The 23,302-nt window shown below is 40.1% G+C and overlaps 1 protein-coding gene across 1 annotated transcript in view; it reads right to left on the reverse strand.

Moving 5' to 3' along the window:
- The window catches only part of STPG4 (sperm-tail PG-rich repeat containing 4), a 51,926-nt gene that overhangs the window by 19,558 nt on the left and 9,066 nt on the right, over positions 1 to 23,302 (reverse strand). The window contains exons 6-7 of the mRNA XM_012473733.2: positions 12,587 to 12,651; positions 12,315 to 12,369 (exon numbers count right to left, since the gene is read on the reverse strand). Of these exons, the coding sequence (XP_012329156.2) occupies positions 12,315 to 12,369; positions 12,587 to 12,651 (120 nt within the window). The remainder of the gene's footprint in view (positions 1 to 12,314; positions 12,370 to 12,586; positions 12,652 to 23,302) is intronic.

A 23,302-nucleotide genomic window follows, 5' to 3' on the forward strand; every position in this document is an offset into this window, starting at 1 on the left:
ATCAAAAGTTATGATAACACAAAGTATACAATGAACTGAATACTTATAAAATTACATTCTATCCAAATATCCCTCCCTGAAGACAGGTTCATTCTTAAATGATCATCCAACAATACAATACTTTTCTTTTTTTTTTTTGGAGACAGAGTCTTGCTCTGTCACCCAGGCTGGATGCAGTGGTATGATCTTGGCTCACTGAAACCTCCACCTTCCGGGTTCAAACGATGCTCCTGCCTCAACCGCCTGAGTAGGTGGGATTACAGGCATGTTCCACCATGCCCAGTTAACTTTGGCATTTTTAGTAGAGACAGAGTCTCACCATGTTGCCCAGGCTGGTCTTGAACTCCTGACCTCAAGTCTGCCTGCCTTGGCCTCCCAAAGTGCTGGGATTACAAGCATAAGCCACCGTGCCTGGCCTATTTCTTTTCTTGTACAGCCTTTTGTTTTACCTGGAGTCAATTAGTGCCTCATTTTTTTCACTTGCACATTTTGCTATATATATTTTCTTCATTTTTTCCCCATCATATCAGCTGTTCTTTTGCCCCTTTTTCTTTAGAAACATTCCTACTAGAGTTCCCTATTTTCTTTTTCTATTATATTGATTGGTTTCTCTCTCAGTTTGCTGCACAGTGGTCAACCTGGGACATTTCTTCACTACTCTCTCCCAGATTGTATCCGCTTTCTCCTGGGTCCCATGCCTTCTTTCTGGATTTGCTCCTTTGTTTTGCTGTATTTATTACCAGTGGCATCTTTTCAGCTGGTATTTGGGAGGTAATTTTTATGAGTTTTTGCATGTTGAAAATCTTTGTTTTCACAATTCATTGTTTGTTTGGGTAAATATAGAATCCTAAGTTGAAAATAATGTTCCTGTTCTCATCTCTCTGAGGATGCTAATTGTATTTTTAAAAGTCTTCTCCCTCTATTCCCAGAGTTCTATTTTCAACCAGGTTTCCATCCTTCTGTCTGTTTATCTCCATCTCTTGTTCATGTTAGAGGCTTTTCTTACTTGCATGGTGGAAATTCTGGGTATGTGGCTAGGATATGTTGAGATCAAACAAGTGAATAGCAAATCCTAGGGTTCCCTAAGTGTTGGGATATGGTGTTCTTTCCTCTGGGTTCACTGAGTTTTTCCAGAGGATACACTCCACCAATCTTTTGCCCAGGGGCACATGTCCAGAGGCTGGTCTATGCTATGGTTTGGATGTGTCCCCTCCAAAATTCAGGCATTGTCAACATGATAGTATTGAGAGGTGTGGCCTTTAAGTGGTGATTAGGCTCCTAGGGCTCCCTGCAGTTCTATGGAATATAAGTATATTCAAATTGCACAAAATAACGGTTTATGCCACATAAACAGGATCTCCACTTATTTAACATTCATTGTTGTAGAGTTTCTCTGAAACTATTCTATTTCACATTTATATCAAAATCGCTCATCTTATAAGAATCAACAGACTTACGTATTTTACAAGTTAAACATCTGTGAAAATTCCCAACATAGCAACTCTGTAAATTTCATTTTTTCTTATTTGTAGAAAGTTTTATGGAATTATCTTAAGACTACTGTCTAAAAGCATAGCACACATGTTCCATGCACTGAAAGAACAGTCAAAAATGACGTAAGTGTCTAACAACTGGGACACTTTCTCAAGTCTCTCCCTCTTTTCAGTTCCTTTTCTCTCAGATACCCTAATTCTTGTCTCATTTATGTTCCTGGGAGCATGGCGGAGAAGGGGAGAGAATCTGATAGGTCACTAATACCTCAGTATGTATTTGATCTATATTTTCCTCCTTTTGGGAGTTTTTGCACTTAGAAGAGGACATGTGAAAAGACAAAATCCTCCACAAAACATTTCTCAACAGTTAAATCAAGAGTGATGAATGCCAGCTCTTGGGCTCTCATATCAAAATCTCTACCAGTGGAGTTTCAGGCATTGCAGCAGTGAGTGGGAAAGACATAAACACCAATTTCCCTTCCTGGGCCCCTCAAATAATGAATACCTTATAGAAAGGCCCTTCTACCCAAAAGCTGAGAGGACACCTAGCACTTTGGTTTATTTGATTTTTGCTTAGGATGTAGGCTCCGAGAAATGAGTATGGGTGTCCCTTGCCTTAACCAAGCTTTCTCTTCACCCATGCCCTCTTCTCCTTCCTCTACCTAGGGTTGGACACTTGCTGGGAAGCTTATCAAGCAAATGTATTGGAAAGTTTTGGAGGTGGCTGTTGGAAGAAAGATGCATGTGCTTCTATTAACAGATAATGTTAATTGAGTCATCAGTGTCTAATTTGGGGTCCCATGTTTCAAATTCTGTATGCTAACTCATTCGTTCCCACATTAGTCAGACAAATGCCTTGTGAATCACAGACTCTCATTTAATATGTGTTAAGTTTGTGTGTGCTTGTGTGTACACATATTGGTGGGATAATTGACTTTAGACTGTCCCTACCCTGTTGAAGCACAAAAAGAGCATTGATGAAATGTCTCACTTGCCTTTGTATCAACAATGCCTACCTAGCATAGGGTGTCACACACATAAGCATCCAAAATGATTTCTGGAATAGATGAAAGAACCTGCATATGAACTCATCCTACTGCAAATGAGTCAAGTGGGGAAACCTGGCCTCATAATCAAGCCTCAGTTATCAGGGGGAAGTTGTCACTTTAGAGACAGCACAACATACACATACATATATATGTGTATGTATATATTTAAAATATATATGTGTATGTATAAATATATATTTTTTAATTATATATATGTATTTTAAATACAGATGAGGCCTTGCTATGTTGCCCAGGCTGATCTTGAACTCCTGGTGTCAAGGGGTCCTCCCTGTCATGGCCTCCCCGCTTCCTGTGATTACAGGGTTGAGCCACTACACCTGGTCTGATAGCACAATATTGACTACCTGGCTTTAGATTTTAAGTGAGTTGCTTAAGTCAGGGGTCCCCAACCCCCAGGCTTCATAACAGGAGGTGAGGGGTGGGTGAGCAAGGGAGTGAAGTTTCATCTGTATTTATATCCACTCCAGATCACTCGCATTACTGCCTGAGCTCTAGCTTCTATCAGATCAGCAGCAGCATTAGATTCTCAGGAGCAGGAACCCTGTTGTGAACTGCACATGCAAGGAATCTAGGTTGCATGCTCCTTATGAGAATCTAATGCCTGATGACCTGTCACTGTCTCCTGTCACCCCCAAATGGGACCATCTAGTTGCAGGAAAACAAGCTCCGGGCTCCCACTGATTCTACATTATGGTGAGTTGTATAATTATTTCATTATATATTACAATGTAATAATGATGTAAAGTACACAATAATTTAATGCCTTGAATCATCCTGAAACCATTCCCCACCCCACCCCTGGTCCATGGAAAAACTGTCTTCTATGAAACCAGTCCCTGGTGCCAAAAAGGTTGGGAACTGCTGCACTAAGTGACAAGACAGCTCAAAGCCCAGGTCTTGAGGTCACCAAAAACTAAGCCCTGACTCTATCTCTTAATAATTGTGTGACCTTGAGCAATTAATGGCCACTTCCTGACCTGTCAAATAGAGATGATAAATTAATACTATCTCCCTAAGATATGAGGATTACATGAGACAGTCTGTATCAGTCACTGAACACTGTATCTGGCGCCAGAAGACACTAAATGGATGGTAGTCAAGATCATTATCAAAGCTCACCCTAACAGCTACTGTAGTTGATTTGTAAAGTTTCTTCCACTTCTAACAATCCTTCACAGTTCCATAACTATGATGTTAATTTTTAGAACAATTACACTGAATGATAAAATCAACCAAATGAGTTTTCAGATAGAAGCTGAATGGCACATTATAATGGCCTAAGGATTAACGCATTTATCACAAGAAGGTTTGAGACATTGTTCTCTTGGCAAACATTGCTTCTCTACCACACTCATGCTGCATGTCACTATCTCCCACTGCTGGGATCAAAACAGTTTCCTCTCTGCAGTTCATAAGTGTATGGATTTGAACCAAATCCACAAGTCGGCTCTGGGAATGCATGTTTAGGATGGACATGAATCAGCCCTGGGCTATTTCTTTGCCTTGGAACATTCTCCATAAAAGTATTCTTTTTACTTTTTTCGAAGAACAGGATGTTCCAAATCAGTGAATCACTTTTATTTATAAAATGGAATGAATGAGGTGATATCAGTAAAAGTGGCAGAGTAAGCATCTCCCAAAATCTCCTCCATAAAAGCAATACAACACTGGCGGAAATCATCTGCATCAACTACCTTCTGCTATTTCACATACCAAGTAGACTGTCCTGCACCTTCCTGAATTCTTTTCAGTTGCTCTCTACTAATAGTAAGCAAATCATTATTAATTCACTGCCTTCATTTAAAGCATGTACTTCAAAGGATATACAATATCATGCAAGGGAGAAAAAACTTGGCATCTTAACTGCTTGCTGCCAAAACCAACCGAACACATGCATTTATCTCCATTCTTCTCCTATCAAACAAAAAATACTTAATTATTGTTATGGGACAGACTGGGGGCTGCTTACCCAGTGCAGTAAGATCAAATATCTAAACTGAGGTTTGTAGTGGTAGAAAGGAAGGCATTTATTTGCAGGACACCAAGCAAGGAGGACCAGGCAGCTAAGCTAATAAGTTTAAGTCCTGACCTCCGCAGTGGCTTGTAGGTAAAAACTTTTAAGAGTAGGGCTAAATTTGAGGAAAGCAGACATTATAGGCAAAATTGTATATGGAGGTTATATGTTGGTTTTAGCCTAAAAGGGTGGGATAGCTTGAAGCAAGGGCTTACAGGTCATAGGTACATTTAAAGATTTTCCGATTTGCAGTTGGCTAAAAAAGAAAGGCTTGGTTTAAAAATTTGGGGCCAGGCCAGGGGCAGTGACTCAAGCCTGTAATTCCAACGCTTTGGAAGGCTAAGGCAGGTGGATCCCTTGAAGTCAGGAGTTCAAGACCAGCCTGGCCAGGCTGGTCCGAGTGCAGTGGTGTTTACAACTAATTGATCACAACCAGTTACAGATTTCTTTGTTCCTTCTCCACTCCCACTGCTTCACTTGACTAGCCTTAAAAAAAAAAAAAAAAAAGACCAGCCTGGCCAATATGGTGAAACCCCTTCTCTACTAAAAATACAAAAATTAGCCAGGCGTGGTGGCGCATGCCTGTAATCCCAGCTACTAGGGAGGCTGAGGCAGGAGAATAGGTTGAACCTGGGAGGTAGAGGTTGCAGTGAGCCGAGATTGTGTCACTGCACTCCAGCCTGGGTGACAGAGTGAGACTCCATCTCAAAAAAACAAACAAACAAAAACTGGAGGCCAGCAGAAAAGAATGTTAGCTCTGGCTTGTGGGGCGACTTTTTCCAGGTCACACTTGGAAGAACTTTAGAGTAAGAATGTGGTTAGAGTTTAGTCCCAGGTCCCTCTTATTTGACATCTGTGGACCAGGGACATCTGTTCGGTGGGGGTTCGGGTTTCAGTCATATGTTAAGATGTCATCTTTAGTTCTTGTAGGGGTACCAAACATCCTATGAATTTAGTGTTCTTGACTATTGTTTTTGGCTACTGTTATCTTTTTGTTATAAAGTTGTTTATTTACTTCTCAGGGCTAGCTATTAATAGGTATCTGGAATTTTTTCAAGGAATTTAAGATATAAAAAACATTTACGTTTAGGGGGGCATGCAGGTCCCTAAGAGGGGGTTCCTGTTCTATCTCACCCTACCCCCCCAACACACATACACATACACGAAGAACCAAGAGAAGAAACAACAGTCAACATGAGATGATGACATATTTTTGGAAGATGTGAAGCAGTTTGGAGAAACAGTAGCTGACCTGACAGGGTTGAGAAGGCAGAAGCCTAAATCCTTGCAGAGGCTTGCCTAGGAGAAGCAAGCTGATTTGCTCCACAGAATGCAAGAAAAGCTGGGGAATTTAAGACATCAGGCACCTGTGGGGTGGGGGTGGGGGTGGGGGTGGATCTGAAAGTGGGAGGTCTGGTTGAATATTTTTACTTCAGGTCCCTGTCTTCCTTCACCCCTAGCTGTCAGGCAACTCCCCTTCCCACATGCCTACAGGAGACAGGAAATTTAGTTCTGGGGAGACTGCACCAGAAATCTGGACTCAGGAGCCCCAAGCCCAAGCACTGTGAGGATGTGGGCCTTTACTGAAAACTGGAATGAAGTGAACTTCTATACATTGAATGATGAGACTCCAGGCCCCTCCCTCCACTCAGCTTTCAGAACACTGACAACTGGCTTAAACCCCAAGCAGGAAGCTGATGAGTCATTTTGAATCAACTAACGTATCCTAGAGAAAAGAGCTACAGATACAGACATTTATGGGCTATCAAAGGAAAAGCCAGGTCCTTATCCCACCCATCCACTATGAAACCGACCTGGAGATGTTCCCCACCTGTATTCACTAACTATGGCTGCTATAACAAATTACTACCAATTTGGTGTCTTCAACAGAAATTTATTCTTTCATATCTCTAGGGGCTGAAGTCTGAAAGTCTGAATCCGTTTCACTAGGTTAAAATGTGTCAGCAGGGCCATGCTCCCTCCAGAGGCTCTAAGGGAGAAGCTGTTCCTTGCCTCTTTCAGCTTCTAGTGGCTGCCAGCATTTTTTGGCTTGTGGCTGCACCACTGTAATATCTTCTTCTATATTTGAATTTCCCTCTCTTCGTGTGTATGTGTGTGTGTGTGTAATCTCCCTCTGCCTCACTCTGATAAAGACATTGTGATTGCATTTAGAGCCCACCTTGGAGCACAGGATAATCTCCCCATCCCCAAATCCTTAACCACATCTGCAAAATCTCTGTCATATAAGGTAACATCCATAGATTCCAGGCATTAGGACATAGACATATCTTTGATGGCTATTAATTAGCCTTCTATACCACCCACATACAGAGAGCTTTCAATCAGCCTTTTAGTCTCTCACACTTAAATGTTAATGAGATCAAAAGATTTTTCACCTTTATTGGATATCTGAATTTCTTATTTATGAATTGTCTATTTCTGTCCTTTATCTGTTTTACTTTTTTGTTATTTTTCCTATAGATTGTTATGATAATTTTATAGATAATGCTATTAATCCTTTATCTGCTAGGAATGTTGAAAATACTTTTCCTAGTCTGCATTTGCCTGTTAACTTTGCAGTTTGTTTTGAGATACAAAAAATTTTTAATGTTATATAATTAAATCTAATATTTCTTTTCCTTTGAAATTGCTTCCATTGCTATTATCTCAGAAAGTTTGCTTATTCTCATATTAGATATATACTCATATATTTTCTGCTGGTTTAATGGCTTTAAAAGTATCTAATTCTTTAATCAATATGAAATTTATTTTAATGTGTGCTATGAAGTGAGAATCTAACACTTTTTCCAAGTTATTTAATAATAAGTTAACATAATATAACCTTTCCTTTCCCTACTGACTCATCATACCATCTTTATCAAATATAAAAATCTTGTATTAATATATTAATATATTCTAGGGTCTCTTTCTAAGCTGTTATCTCAATTTTTTTTGCAGATGTTTGCTCTGTGGTCTTTTTTTATCCCAAGTTTGTAATTACAAATAAATAACTATAGTGCATCAGACCATCCCAAAACAATTTTATATTTTCTTTTTTTTTTTTTTTTTTTTTTTGAGACTGAGACTCTATTGCCCAGGCTGGAGTGCAGTGGTGCAATCTTGGCTCACTGCAACCTTTGCCCCACTGCAACCTTTGCCCCCTGGGTTCAAGTGATTCTGGTGCCTCAGTCTCCTGAGTAGCTGAGATTACAGGCCCATGCCACCACACCTGGCTAATGTTTGTATTTTTAGTAGAGACGGGGTTTCACCATGTTGGCCAGGCTGGTCTTGAAATCCTGACCTCAAATGATCTGCCTGCCTCAGCCTCCCAAAGTGCTGGGATTACAGGGATGAGCCACCGTGCCCAGCCAATTTTATATTTTCTTGTTCTTTCAGATGATTTATATAATTATTTATTTTTTTGTCACCCTACTGACTAGCTATTTATCTAAAAGAGTTCATTTTTATCATAACTCATGGTCATGCATTTGAAAATATTTAGAAATAGAAAAGCATTTTCATATCTTTAAAAGGAAAGAAATAGAGATATGCTTCCTTTTTGTTAATACCATGATCTATTGAATATCTCTAGCAATGTAATTATTTAATTCACAAATACTATGTGACAGTTACTTGCCTAGGTGCTAGGTATACAGGAAAGAAATCCCTGCCTTCATAAGCTTACATTCTAGTGAGGGAGAAAGATAAAAACAGGATAGATACATTTTAAAAGGTATTGTGTCTGACAGTGATGAATGCTATGAAGTAAAAAATAAACCAAAGAAGAGGACAGCAAATTTGAATAGGTGACTTGGGAAGACCTTTTTGAGAAAGTGGCATTTCAGTCAAGACCTAAAGAAAGTAAAGGAGATGAACATTTTCTTCTACAAGTTGCCACAAATTGGTTACTACTTTCTCGTATATCTTCAGATATACTTTATGTGTATCTTAAATCAATTGGATTAACCATTCAGAGCTTATCTACTCCGACGAGCAAAATGTTAATTTTACTATAGCAAAAGGATTCATAGTATATTTTATTTTGAAAAGTTCTTACACTTGATTTTAGCCAAAAGGCCGAGAAGCGATATTTTGAAAAGTTTTTATGGCTACATAGTAGGTATATATATTTATGGAGTACGTGAGATATTTTGATAACAGGCATACAATGTGTAATAATTACATCAGGGTAAATGGAGTATCCATCACCTCAAGCATTTATCATTTCTTTGTGTTACAAACATGCCAATTACACTCTTATTTTTATTTTATTTTATTTATTTATTTTTGAGATGGAATCTCACTCTGTTGCCCAGGCTGGAGTGCAGTGGCATGATCTCAGCTCACTGCAACCTCTGCTTCCCAGGTTGAAGCAATTATCCTGCCTCAGGCTCCTGAGTAGCTGGGATTACAGGCACCCGCCACCACACCTGGCTGATTTTTATATTTTTAGCAAAGATGGGATCTCACCATGTTGGCTAGGCTGGTCTTGAACTCCTGACCTCAAGTGATCCACCTGCCTCGGCCTCCCCAAGTGCTGGGATTACAGGTGTGAGCCACCATGCCCAGCCAATTTAAAAATGTACAATAAATTACTGTTGACTGTAATCATCCTGTTGTGCTGTGAAATACTAGATCTTATTCATTCTATCTAACTTTATCTTTGTACCCATTAACCATCTCCACTTCCCCCTTCCCCATCCTCCACTACCCTTCCTAGTTTCTGGTATCCATCCTTCTATTCTCTATCTGCATGATTTCAATTGTTTTATTAATAATTTTTAGCTCCTACAAATACATGAGAACATGCAAAGTTTGCCTTTCTGTGCATGGCTTATTTCACTTAACATAATGACCTCCAGTTCTGTCCATGTTATTGCAAATAGCAGGACCTCATTCTTTTTATGGCTGTGTAGTACTCCATTGTATATATGTACCACATTTTCTTTATCCATTCATCTGCTAATGGACACTAAGGTTGGTTCCAAATCTTGGTTATTGTGAACAGTGTGCTACAACAAACATGGGAGTGCAGATACCTCTTCAATATACTGATTTCTTTTCTTTTGGGTATATACCCAGCGGTGAGATTGCTGGATCATACGGTAGCTCTATGTTTACTTTCTTGAGGAACTTTTGTACTGTCTTTCCTGGTGGTTTTACTAATTTACATTCCCACCAACAATGTACAAGGGTTCCCTTTTCTCCACATTCTCGCCAACATTCACTATTGCCTGTATTTCGGGTATAAGCCATTTAAACTGTGATGCAATGATATCTCATTGTAGTTTTGATTTGTATTTCTCTGATGATTAATGATGTTGAGCACTATTTTATACATCTGTTAGCCATCTGTATGTCTTCTTTTGAGAAGTGTCTTTTCGGATATTTTGCCTATTTTTTAAACAAATTATTAGATTTTTTCCTATTGAGGTTGGGCACGGTGGCTCATGCCTGTAATTCCAGCACTTTGGGAGGCCAAGATGGGCAGACGGCTTGAGCTCAGGAGCATAAGACCAGCCTGGGCAACATGGCAAGACCCCATCTCTGCAAAAAATACAAAAATTTGCTGGGTGTGGTGGCATGCACCTGCAATCTCAGCTACTTGGGGGGCTGAAGGGGAAGGATTGCTTGCACTAGGGAGGTTGAGGCTGCAGTGAGCTATGTTTGCATCACTGCACTTCAGCCTGGGTGAAAAAGAAGACCCTGCCTCAAAAAAAAAGACCTTTTTCCTAATGAGTTGTAAGAGCTCTTTATATATTCTGCTTATTAATCCTTTGTCAGACGGATAGTTTGCAAATATTGTCCCCCATTATGTAGGTCATCTCTTCACTTTGTTAATTGTTTCCTTTGTTATGCAAAAACTTTTAACTTGATATGATCCCATTTATCCATTTTTGCTTTGGTTGCCTGTGCTTCTGGGGTATTACTCAAAAAGTCTTTACCCAGACCAAGGTTCTGGAGTTTCTTCAATGTTTTGTTTTGATAGTTTCATAGTTTGAGGTCTTAGATTTAAGTTTTTGTTTGTCTGTTTGTTTGTTTTTAACTAGAGACAGGGTCTCCCTATGTTTCCCAGCTGGTCTCAAACTCCTGGGCTCAAGGGATCCTCCTGCTTTGGCCTCCCAAAGTGCTAGGATTACAGGCATTAGCCACCATACCTGGCAAGATTTAAGTCTTTAATCCATTTTGATTTGATTTTTGTAAAATGGCAAGAGAGAGGGGTCTAGTTTCATTCTTCTGCATGTGGATATCCAGTTTTCCCTGCACCATTTATTGAAGAGAATGTCCTTTCCCAAAAGTTCTTCCCACTGTTCCCTCCCCTTTCTTCAAGCAGGAGTCTCTCTATGGCCATAACCACCCAGGCCTGTAGCAAGTACTGCCGGATACCACTAATGTTCACTCAAGGCCCAAGGGCTCTTCAGCCAGCTTGTGGGGAATGCTGCCAGGCCTGGGTCTCTCCCTTCAGGGCAGTGGGCTCCCCTCTGGCCCAGCTGGAGTCCATAAATGCCATCCAGGAGCCAGGGCCTAGAATTGGGAACCCCAGGAGCCTATTTGGTGCTCTACTTCACTGTGGCCAAACTGGTACCCAAGCTGCAAAACAAAATCCCCTTTACTCTTCCCTCTCCTTTCCTCAAGCAGGAGTCTCTCCCTGTGGCCACTGTAGCTGGGAATGTGCTGGGTCACACCAGAAGCAGCATAGCACTGTCTGGCTAAGGCCTGTAGTGAGTGTTGTCTGGCCACTGTTGGTGTTTACTCAAAGCCCAGGGGTTCTTTAGTCAGTAGGTGATAAATGCTGCCAGAACTAGGTCCTTCTCTTTAAGGCAGTGGATTCCCTTCCGGCCTGAGGTGTGTCTAGAAATGTCTGGTAGCTAGGGCCTGGAATGGGGGCCTCAGGACTCTGCCTGAGGTGCCCTATGCTGCTGTGGTTGAGCCAGTATTCAGATTGCAAGGCAAGTCCTCTTTATTCTCTCCTCTCCTCTTCTCAAGTGAAAGGAAGGAGTCCTTCTCAATGAAGCTGCAAGCTGTGCTGCCTGGGGATGGAGGATGAGTGCTACAAGCACTCCCTTGGCTGCCCCAGCTGGTGTCTCACTAGGTCTTATGCACCCTAAGTCTACTGCCTGTGGCCCTAGCACAGCACCAGAACTTGCCCGGGAATTGCAGTCCCTGTGGCCTAGACTGCCTTTGAAGCTTATTTAGGACCTCAGAGCACTTCAGCCCACAGTGGTGGGGAGAGCTGGAACTCAGTATCTAATGGCTGGGATGGGCAATTCCTGTCTGTATAGGGCTGGTCTAAATGCTGCCTCCACGGGCACCAGCAGAATTCTGCCCTGTGTTGCTTTCCCTGTGACAGGCAGCACTGTGTTCCAATACAAAGTCCCACAGTCACTGCATTCCCTCTTCTCCAAGAGCAGATTCTCTCTTCAGGCCACATGGCTGCTGCCAGGGGATGGGGGAGGGTGGTGTCAGCAATTCAACACTCTTTTCTACCCTACCCTCTTCAGTGCCTCTTTCCCTGATGCAATGTTAAAACCTGACCATTGTGGTATTGTGATCCCACACCTGGTTTTTGGTTCTTACAGAGGTGTTTTCATATGTGGATAGTTGTTCAGTGTGGTGTTCCTGCTAGGGGGAACGATCACTGGAGGGTTCTTTTTGGCCATCTTGCTCCATTCCAGAAAGCACAGCATATTTTAAACATCAAATTCATCATGAGTTAACTGTCTACATTATACTTACGGGAATAAAATAGGTTGTTGGGAATCTTTGAACTGCTGAATGAAATGCACAGCTCCTATATTAAAAAAAAAAGAAAAATGATTTTCTGAATCTATTTTTTAAGGATCTTTTTAAAATTATTCCCTATCTTTCATTAAATATTTTAAAATGTTAATCTGCATATGAGGTGCATAAATGAAGTTTAAGAGCCATGAGTATTGGCATGTAGGTATGTAAACAGAAAGGCATGATAAAATGATGGAAAGCAGTGTATTTGGTAAGTATATAGTTACCTGGAAGCATATTTGGGAACTGGTGCAGGAAGCACATTGTATTGCCCCGGAGAAAGCTGAAGTGACTGCACAGAATGGACAAGGATACCAACAGATTAACAGAGGTTGTAAACTCAATTCATTATCTCTCATCCGTAATCTTATATTTTATGACCACACAATATTGGATAATTCCTTCTTTAATAGTGGAAAAGGAAAAGGTACATTTCCAAAGGTGAAGCTTCAAAACATTTTAACATATATTCACTCTTCATGGTGAATTTTGTAGACAACATGCCTGAGATGCTGTCTAGGAAAATGTCAAATTGATCACATTTTTTTCTTTTTCTTTTTTTGAGATGGAGTCTTCCTCTGTCACCCAGGCTGGAATGCAGTGGCGCCACCTCGGCTCACTGCAGCCTCCACCTCCCCAGTTCAAGTGATACTCTGCCTCAGCCTCCGGAGTAGCTGGGATTACAGGTGTGCACCACCACACACGGCTAATTTTTTTATTTTTGGTAAAGAAGCGGTTTCACCATATCGGCCATGCTGGTCTCAAACTCCTAGCCTCAAGTGATCCAATGCCTCAGTCTCCCAAAGTGCTGGGATTACAGGTACGAGCCATTGTGCCCAGCCACATTTTTTCTTTTTTTGAGATAGTTTCTCTGTCATCCAGGCTGGAGTGCAATGGCGTGAACATAACTCATTGCAGCCTCAAACTCCTGGGCTCAAGTGATTTCCCACTTCCACATCCCAAGTAGCTGAGACTACAGGTGTATGCTACTGCACATATCTGTAACCCCAGCAGAGATTTTTTTTTTTTGTAGAGATTTTTTTGGTAGAGATTTTGTTTTATAGAGACAGGGTCTCACTATGTTGTCCAGGCTGGTCTTGAACTCCTGGGCTCAAGCAATCCTCCCTCCTCAGCCTCCGAGTGCTGGGATTACAGGTGTGAGCCACTGTACCTGGCCTGATCTCATCTTATTTTTATTTATTTAGAGACAAAGTCTTACTCTGTTGCCCAGGGTGGAGTGCAGTGGCATAATTACGGCTCACTGAAGCCTCGAAGTCCCAGGCTCAAGTGATTCTCCCACCTCAGCCTCCCAGATAGCTGAGAACAGATGTATACCACCGTACCTGGCTAATTTTCTTGGTTTTAAAAGAGACGAAGTCTTGCTATGTTGCCCAGGCTGGTCTCAAACTCCTGAGCTCAAGGAACCCTCCCACTTTGGCCTCCCAAATTGGATGTGAGCCACCACACCTAGCAGTGATCACATTTTAAATATACTAGATTCAACAAATCAATTCACCCGGGGTAAAGCGCAGGACTAGTAATAGGGAATACAGTGGTTAAGAGAGATACAGTTCCTGACCAGCAGAAGTGAAAGGCACCTATAGAAACAATTCTAACATAAACCACTGTCATCAGTGCCAAAAGACAGACTGAAGATATGGGGATAGGAAGAGATTAAACCCAACTGGGTGACCTCAAGACGACAAAGATGATGAGATTTGAGGGAGGCTTTTAAGAAAGGCAGGACTTCCTCAAGGAGCTAAAGCAAGGGTGTTCCAAGAAAGTGGGGCCTCACATCTAAGACTCTTTCCATCAGGAAATCGTTGCAAACAATCTGGGTGGCTCCATTACCCCCGGGTCTAGGAACATTAGCCCAAAGGTATGATATGAGAATGTCAGGAACTGGTTAAAATAGACCAGAGAGGCCAGACACAGTGGCTAATGCCTGTAATCCCAACACTTTGGAAGGCCAAGGCGGGTGGATTGCTTGAGGTCAGGAGTTAAAGACCAGCCTGACCAACATGGTGAAACCCCATCTCTACAAAAATACAACAATTAGCCAGGCATGGTGGTGGGTGTCTGTAATCCCAGCTACTTGGGAAGCTGAGGCACAAGAATCATTTGAACCTGGGAGGCGGGGATTGCAGTGAGCCAAGATCTTGCCACTGAACTCCAGCCTGGGCAACAGAGCAAGACTCAGTCTCAAAAAAAATAAATAAATAAATAGGAGGATATGTGAAAGGAGGGAAGAGAAGGAAGGAGAATGAGAAGCCAGGAGGAGAAGATCCCCCAGACCTCCAGAGCTGGCAGGGAGGAGTTATATTATAAAATCCTAGGAAGAATACTTCCCGAAGTGAATAATCCCCTCCACCCCCTATTATTTTTATATCCGATTTTAAGAAACAATACTGCCTTTGTTAAAAAGGCATCTACATCCTAGCACTACCTGGCACATGGAAGTTCATTGCTATATTTCGCCCCGCAGCTGTCTTTCCCATATTAGTACACAACTTTGATTGCAGAGGCAGCTTTTTGTGGAAAGCGATAACAGTAAATACAAATTTTATGGTGAAACATATGCATTTTCCTGATGCACCTGTGCTTGTTGATTGCTCACTTAACAACATGAAGGAAACAAGGGTATTCTTGTGTCACTGTTGTGTCTTACAGAAGCACAGAAAAAGACAGTTTAAACGGGGCATTCTTGGGGGCCAGCAATGTCCTATTTCCTGATTTTGATGATGATTATATGGATGTTTGTTTTCTATTTTTAAAATGTGCATATTTGCTTTATGCTTCTCTCTCTCTCTCTCTCTGACAGATATAAACAGGAGGAGAATAAAGAAAGATAACTGAAAAGAGGAAAAGATAACTGAAAAGAGGAAAAAAAACTCTTAAAGCAGTTATGTATTTATACTCAGCAATCCATGTGAGAGTTCCATAATGAAGTGCTCATGGAAAAACTCTTAGCATTAGTTTTAAAAAAATATTGGTTACCTGTAACATCTACATTTGTCCTACTATACTTGGCATTTACTATTCTTTGCTACGTAACATAGTTGAAAGGGGCACTGACTTTTTTTCATAAAGTCTTGAATAGTCAGCTGCTTTATGTAGGAGACTGTTTTCCTCTATGTTGCCAAACTTGGTTCCATTTTCCTTGGGTCTAATGGGTGTGTGTGTGTGTGTGTGTGTGTGTGTGTGTGTATTTCTAATTCTAATATATGCTTTTTAGTTCTTCTTTTTTTCTTTTTTTTGAGGCAGGGTCTCACTCTGTCACCCAGGCTGGAACGCAGTGGCACAACCATAGCTCACTGCGCCTCAACCTCCCAGGCTCAAGTGATCTGCCCACCTCAGCCTCCTGACTAGCTGGGACTATAGGCATGTGCAGCCACACATAGCTAATTTTTAAAATTTTTGTAGAGCTGAGATCTCACTATGTTGCCAGGGCTGGTCTCAAACTCTAGGGCTCAAGTGATCCTCCCACCACAGCTTCCCTAAGTGCTGAGATTATAGGTGTGAGCCACCATGTCTGGCCAGTTCTTCATTTTTAAGGCTTAGAGAATCTAGACAAGATGCTGGTAAAAATATCTGATTCTCTTGGCCGGGGGTGGTGGCACATGCCTGTAATCCCAGCTACTCGGGAGGCTGATGCAGGAGAATCGCTTGAACCTGGGAGGAGGAGGTTGCGGTGAGCCAAGATTGTGCCATTGTACTCCAGCCTGGGCAACAAGAGCGAAAACTCCATCTCAAAAAAAAAAAATCTGATTCTCACTAATTAACATTTCAATCCATTCTGATTGCGAACCCAAATCTTATAAGAGCTGGAACATGGCAGGATGATATTAGTGTGGATATATAATTCAGTTATGTTGCACCAACACCATTAATGTCAGAAAACTGAAATAATGTGAAAAAAGCCAACCCTACTTACTAGGCTCTTGGTGTGACTACATATACATATACATATACATATACATATACATATACATATACATATATGACTTTATTTAGAATAGTTTTAGGGTCATAGCAAAATTGCAAGAAAAGAGATTTCCATATACCCCTTGCTCCCACACATGCATAACCTCCATTATCATTATCTCACACTAAAAAGGTACAGTTGTTACAACTGATGAACCTACATTGACACATCATTGTCACCCAAAGTCCATGTTACATTAGGCCTCACTCTTGGTGTTGTACATTCGAAGGTTTTGACAAATGTGCAATTACATGCATCCACTGTTACAGTATCATAGAGTGGTGTCATGCCCTAAAAATCCTGTGTTCTCCCTATTTATCCCTCCCTCCCCCCAACCCCTGGCAACCACTGATCTTTTTATAATCTCCATAGTTTTGCCTTTTCCAGAATGTCACATAGGCATAATCATACCATAGGCAGCCTTTTCAGATTGGCTTCTTTCACTTAGTGATATGCATTTATGTTCCCTCCATGTCTTTGTATGACTTCATAGCTCATTTCTTTTTAGTGCTGAATCATATTCCATTGTATGGATGTACCACAGTTTATTTATCCATTCATTTACCAAAGAACATCTTGGTTGCTTCCAAATGTGAGCAATTATGAATAAAGCTGCTATAAACAGCCATATGCAGGTTTTTGGGTGGGCATAAGCTTTCAAGTCTTGTGGGTAAATACTAAGGAGCACAACTGCTGGATCTTATGTAAGAGCATATTTAGTATTTTTTAAAAAATGGCCAAACTGTCTTCCAGAGTGGCTATACCATTTTGCATTCTCACCAGCAATAAATGAGAGTTCCTGTTGCTCCGCATTCTTGCCAGCTTTGATGTTGTCAGTGTTTTGGATTGGGGCCATTTAGTATTTGTGTAGTATCTCATTTGCATTTCCCTGTTGACATATGATGTGAAACATTTTTTTATATGCTTTTTTGACATCTGTATGTCTTCTTTGGTGAGGTGTATATTAAGATGTTTGGCCCATTTTTAATTGAGTTGTTTTCTTATTGCTGGGTTTACAGAGTTCTTTGTATATTTTGGTTAACAGCCCTTTATTTGATATATCTTTTGCAAATATTTTTTGTCAGTGGCTTGTCTTTTCATCCTCTTCAATGTCTTTTGCTGAGCAGAAAATTTTAGTTGCAAAGAAGTCTAATTTATTTTAATTATTTCTTTCATCGATCATGTCTTTGGTATAAGATCTAAACTCAAGGTCATCTAGATTTTCTCATGTTATCTTCTAGAAGTTTTATAGTCTTAATTTTTACGTTTAAGTTTTGTAATCCATTTTGAGTTCATTTTGTGAAGGGTTTGAGGTCTGTGTCTAGATGCTTTTTTTCTTCTTTTCTTATTTTTATTTTGGAGAAGGAATCTCGTTCTGTTGCCCAGGCTGGAGTACAGTGGCATGATCTTGGCTCACTGCAACTTGCACTTACCTCAGCCTTCCGAGTAGCTACGATTACAGGTACCCACCACCATGTCCAGCTAATTTTTGTATTTTCAGTAGAGATGGGGTTTTACCATGTTGGCCAGGCTGGTCTGGAACTCCTGACTTCAAGTGATCCACCCACCTTGGCCTCCCAAAGTGCTAGGATTATAGGCATGAGCCACCATGCCCAGAGCCTCTTCTTTTTTTTAATGTGAATATCCAACAAATGGTGTTCCAGCACCATTTGTTGAAAAAACTATCTTTTCTTCGTTGTATTGCCTTTGCTCCTTTGTCAAAATTCTGTTGACTGTATTTTTGCGTGTCTATTTCTATGTTCTCTATTCTGTTCCATTGATCGATTTGTGCATTATTTGCCAATATCACACTCTCTTGACTACTGTAGCTTTATAGTAGGCCTTGAAGTCAGGTAGTGTCAGTCCTCTAACTTTGCTATTCTCCTTCATCATTGGCTATTCTGAGTTTTTGCCTTTCCATATAAACTTTAGAATGTTTGTTGATAGCCACAAAATAACATTCTCTAATTATTATTGGGATGGCATTGAATTTAAAGATCAAATTGGGAAGAACTGACATCTTGACAATATTAATCTTGACAATATTAATATTAATATTAATTAATTAAAACTTGCAATAATAACAATTAACAATAAACAATTGTTAATAATTAACAATAATTAATTAAAATATTAATTAATTAATTAATATTAATTAATAAAACAATATTAATATTGACAATATTAATCTTCCTATCCATAGGAAATCTCTTCATTTATTGAATTCTTCTTTTATTTCTTTCATCAGTTTGTTTTTTTCCTCATATAGATCTTGTACATATTTGTTAGATTTATACCTAAGTATGTCATCTTTCGGCATCCTAATGTGAAGGCACTGTGTGTGTGTGTGTGTGTGTGTGTGTGTGTGTGTGTGACTCTACCAGTAACATTTTATTTCATAATGCAAATAATCCTTCTATCATCATGAGTTTTGACACATGTAGTTTGAGAAGGAAGAGAAGTAAATTCATTTCCATCTAATCTTACAATTTCTAGCCAAATGTTTGGTCAATGGAAGAGAGAGAAAGGCATGCTTTTTGAAAGGTACTGTGTTTTAAAATTCAAATTCCACTTTTTCATTGCTGGTATATAGGAAAGTAATTGACTTTTGCATATTAACATTTATCCTGCAAACTTGCTATAATTTATTATTGGTTTCAGGAATTTTTTGTTGTTTTTTTGGATTTTCTACATAGACAATTATGTTTTCTGTGAACAACGGCAGTTCTATTTCTTCCTTCCCAATCAGTATACCTTTTATTTCCTTTTGTTGTCTTGTTCCATTAGCTAGAACTTCCAGTACAATGTTGAAAAGGAATGGTGAGAGAAGATATACTTGCCTTCTTCCTGATCTTAGTGGGAAAGCCTCTAGTTTCTCACCATTAAGTATGATGCTAGCTGTAGGTTTTTTTTATAGATACTCTTTATCAAATTGAGGAAGTTCCTCTGTATTTCTAGTTTACTAAGAATTATATTCATAAATGGGTGTTTAATTTTCTCAAATGCTTTTTCTGCATCTATTGACATGATTATGTGAGTTTTCTTCTTTAGCTCTTGATGTGATAGAATAGATTATTTGATTTTTTAAATATTGAGCCAGCATCACATACCCGGGATAAAGTTCACTTGGTTGCGATGTATAATTTTTTAATACATTGTTAGACTCAATTTGCCATCAATTTGTTGAGTATTTTTACATCTATGTTTATGAGACATATTGGTCTCTAGTTTTTGTTTCTTGTAATGTCTTTGTCTGGTTTTGATATTATGGTGATGCTGGCCTAATAGAATGAGTTAGGAGGTGTGTTCTGATATTACGGTGATGCTGGCCTAATAGAATGAGTTAGGAGGTGTGTTCTCTGCCATCTATCTTCTGAAAGGGATTGTAAAGAATTAGTATAATTTTTTCCTTAAATAATTTATTTTAATTGGATTGTAAAAGACCATGACTCATTTTCACCATTTGATGCAAGTGATGAAGTCAGTTAGTAATCAGCATTTTCTGGAAACTCCCTTGCATCTTCACAGTGGTAGTATGCTATCTTTTTTTGGATTGACTGACTTTGTTCAGTAATGATTCACTGGCTATAGGCTGAGACAGTGTCACCATCTTCTCCCTGTCCCATTCATTGTAGATAGATTCTGGAACCATGCTCTGACTGGCACACTTTAAGCTGAATTCAGTTGTCCTGAAGTTACCTTAGCATGTTGATTTCAAGCATATACTTTATTTATTTATTTATTTATTTATTTATTTATTTATTTATTTATTTTTGAGACGGAGTTTTGCTGTTTCCCAGGCTGGAGTGCGATGGCGCGATCTCGGCTCACCGCAACCTCCGCCTCCTGGGTTCAGGCAATTCTCCTGTCTCAGCCTCCTGAGTAGCTGGGATTACAGGCACGAGCCACCATGCCCAGCTAATTTTTTGTATTTTTAGTAGAGACGGGGTTTCACCATGTTGACCAGGATGGTCTCGATCTCTTGACCTCGTGATCCACCCGCCTCGGCCTCCCAAAGTGCTGGGATTACAGGCGTGAGCCACCGCACCCGGCCTCAAGCATATACTTTAAATTCCTCCATGTAAGTCACTAGATTTATGTTTCTAGTTGAAAATATAAATGATACATTTCAGTGGTAATGGACTTCTACTCTGCAAGGTAGAGTTGCAGAATAGGACAACCTTTCTGTAGGACTTTGGGCAATGCATCTGGAAAGACACAGACTTCAACACATCCTTTCCTCAACAGTTTCACTCTATGATTAACCACAGGGGATGGTTGAATATATTAGGATATGTCCATATAAAAGAATATTATGCAGCTATTAAAAATGATGTGTAGGCTGGGCACGGTGGCTCATACCTATCATTCCAGCACTTTGGGAGGCTGAGCCAGGAGGACTGCTTGAGTCCAGGAGTTGAGTTTAAAACCAACCTGGGCAACATGGTAAGACCCTGTCTCTACAAAATAAATAAACAAATAAATACATAAAAATAAATTATGTGTAAAGAATACATGATGGTGTGAAAAAGATTCATAATATATTTCTAAAAAGAAGAAATTCTGGTTTCTGCAAATGACATCCTAGGTTATTTATTTGGGCAATTAACCTTCCCACTGCTGACAACTAGAAATGAAAGATATAATATTAAAAACAAACAAAAGAGTTTTTTAAAAGATACAAAAATGCCAACAATACAGTAGGAAATTATATAATCCTAAACCAAAAGACAGCAAGAAGCCAAGGAGGTAAGTGGCCCAGTTTTGTCTAGAGGATGTTTGCTGGTCCAGGCTAAAGTCAGCAGAACACAGCTGAGTTTAAAGGAAATTCAGAGCCCTAGAAGAATCCAAGGGTCAAAGCTTGGGTCTATTAATGATAAGAGGAGGAAGGAGTCTAGTGGGAGATACCCACTGGAATTTGAGACCCTAAAGGGTGCTTCCTGAAAGTAAACTCTCCTACCCCACTCCATTGCCAAACAGACTGCAGAGAGTTGCTTTCGTACTAAGCAAGAATTGGGAGGGAGAAGAAACCCACCCCTGAGAGATTATCACCATGGGCTGTCCCTTTCATGAATTCCAGTTCAAATTCACACTGCTAGGGTGATCCAACAGGACATAAACATTGCATTTCATGTTGTACCAGACTGGTAGCTCCCCTAAATATTAACAGAAGCAAAAGCAAACCTTAGGCCTTGGGGAATTCACAGAAATAAATTTTCAAGAGTAATGAGCGATACACGGTTAAAGATAATCACATACACATAAGGAAACAAAATGAGTAAGGCCCAGTCAGATTTCAGGTATTTGAGTAAGCATTAATTCATTCACAGATTCAACCAATATTAATCATCAGACACTGTTCTAGACAGAGATATAATAATGAGCAAAACAGATAAATATTCATGTCCTCATGAAGCTTCATTCATGGGAGAAAACAGGTAACAAATAATCAATGTAAAACCCAAGTAAATTATATAGTACACTTGATAGCTATGGATGCCAAGAAAAAAATATAAGAGCTGGGTAGGGAAGATCTGAAGCGTTGAGTGGTAAATTTAAATGGGGCTCGTTGAGAACATGACACTTGAACAAAGACTTGAAGAAGGACAAAGAGTAGGCCATGAAGATATCTTGGATAAGAGTATTCCAGAAAAAGGATGGTCAGTGAAGATACCTTGAGGCAGCAGTGTGAGTGGTAAGTTCAAGATACAGCCAGAAGGACAAGTGAGTCAGGAAGAGAGTGAGAGGGAGTAGTAAGACAAAGTCAAGAATGAAGCCAGTTCACAGTATCCCTGTTGACCTTGAGAAAAACCACTCAGAGATCACACTGACTATCACATTGCTTTAACCCAGTGATTCTGAACCAGGAGCATGGCAATGTCTGGAGACATTTTTGGTTGTTACAACTGGACGAGTAGATTGCTAATGATATTTAATGAGAAGAGGCCAGGTACTACAATGCACAGAACAGGCCACTCCCAACAACAAAGATTTATCCTGCCCAAAATGTTAGCAGTACTGAGCTTGAGAAACCCAGGATTAGACATACAGGTGGATAAACCACAAAGTGAATTGGCCACAGTGACTCACACCTTTAACCTCAGCACTTTGGGAGGCCAAGGCAGGAGGACTGCTTGAGCCAGGAGTTCGAGGCCAGCCTAGGCAACATAATGGGATCCCATCTTTACCAAAAAAAAAAAGAAAGAAAGAAAGGAATTGGATATACAAGTTTGGAATTAAAAAAAAAAAAAATCTAGGTGGCAGATATAAATTTGATAATCACCAACTAATAGATGGTGTTCATAGCGTTGAATGAGAACACTATCAAGGTGTTGGATGAGATCACCATTCAGGGAATGAGCAGAGATGGAGCAGAGGTCTGAGTGCCTGGGGCACTCCAAGATGGAGATGAGGGAAGGGAAGAGATGGCAAAAAATGGCTGAGAAGAAAAACCAAAAATGAGGATGGAGGAGGACGTATAGGAGGTTTGAAAAGAGGGGAGAGTGGCTGGGTGCGTGACTCATGCCTGTAATCCCAGCACTTTGGGAGGATGAGGCAGGAGGATCACTGGAGCTCAGGAGTTTGAGACCAGCCTGGGCAACAAAATGAGACTGCCTCTTCTAAAAATTTTAAAAATTAGCCAGGCATGGTGGCTGGTGTGTGCCTGTAGCCCCAGCTGCTTAGGAAGCTGAGGGGGAGGACTGCTTGAGCCTGGGGAATCAAGGTTACAGTGAGCTATGATTGTGCCACTGTACTGTAGCCTTTGTGATAGAGTGTCTAAAATAAATAAATAAATAAATAAATAAATAAATAAATAAAATACATAAAGGATGTATACAAGATAAAACCATCCAAAAGAGTGGGAAAGTAAATGGACTAGAGAAGTCCATTCAGTGCCCGTTAGAGGTGGAGAATTTAGCATGAGACCAGTCATCCAGCTACATGGATGCAGATATTA

This window comes from Aotus nancymaae, unplaced genomic scaffold (genome assembly GCF_030222135.1).
Source record: "Aotus nancymaae isolate 86718 unplaced genomic scaffold, 86718_ANA_hifiasm-v0.15.2.pri h1tg000057l, whole genome shotgun sequence".
Taxonomy (NCBI): domain Eukaryota; kingdom Metazoa; phylum Chordata; class Mammalia; order Primates; family Aotidae; genus Aotus; species Aotus nancymaae.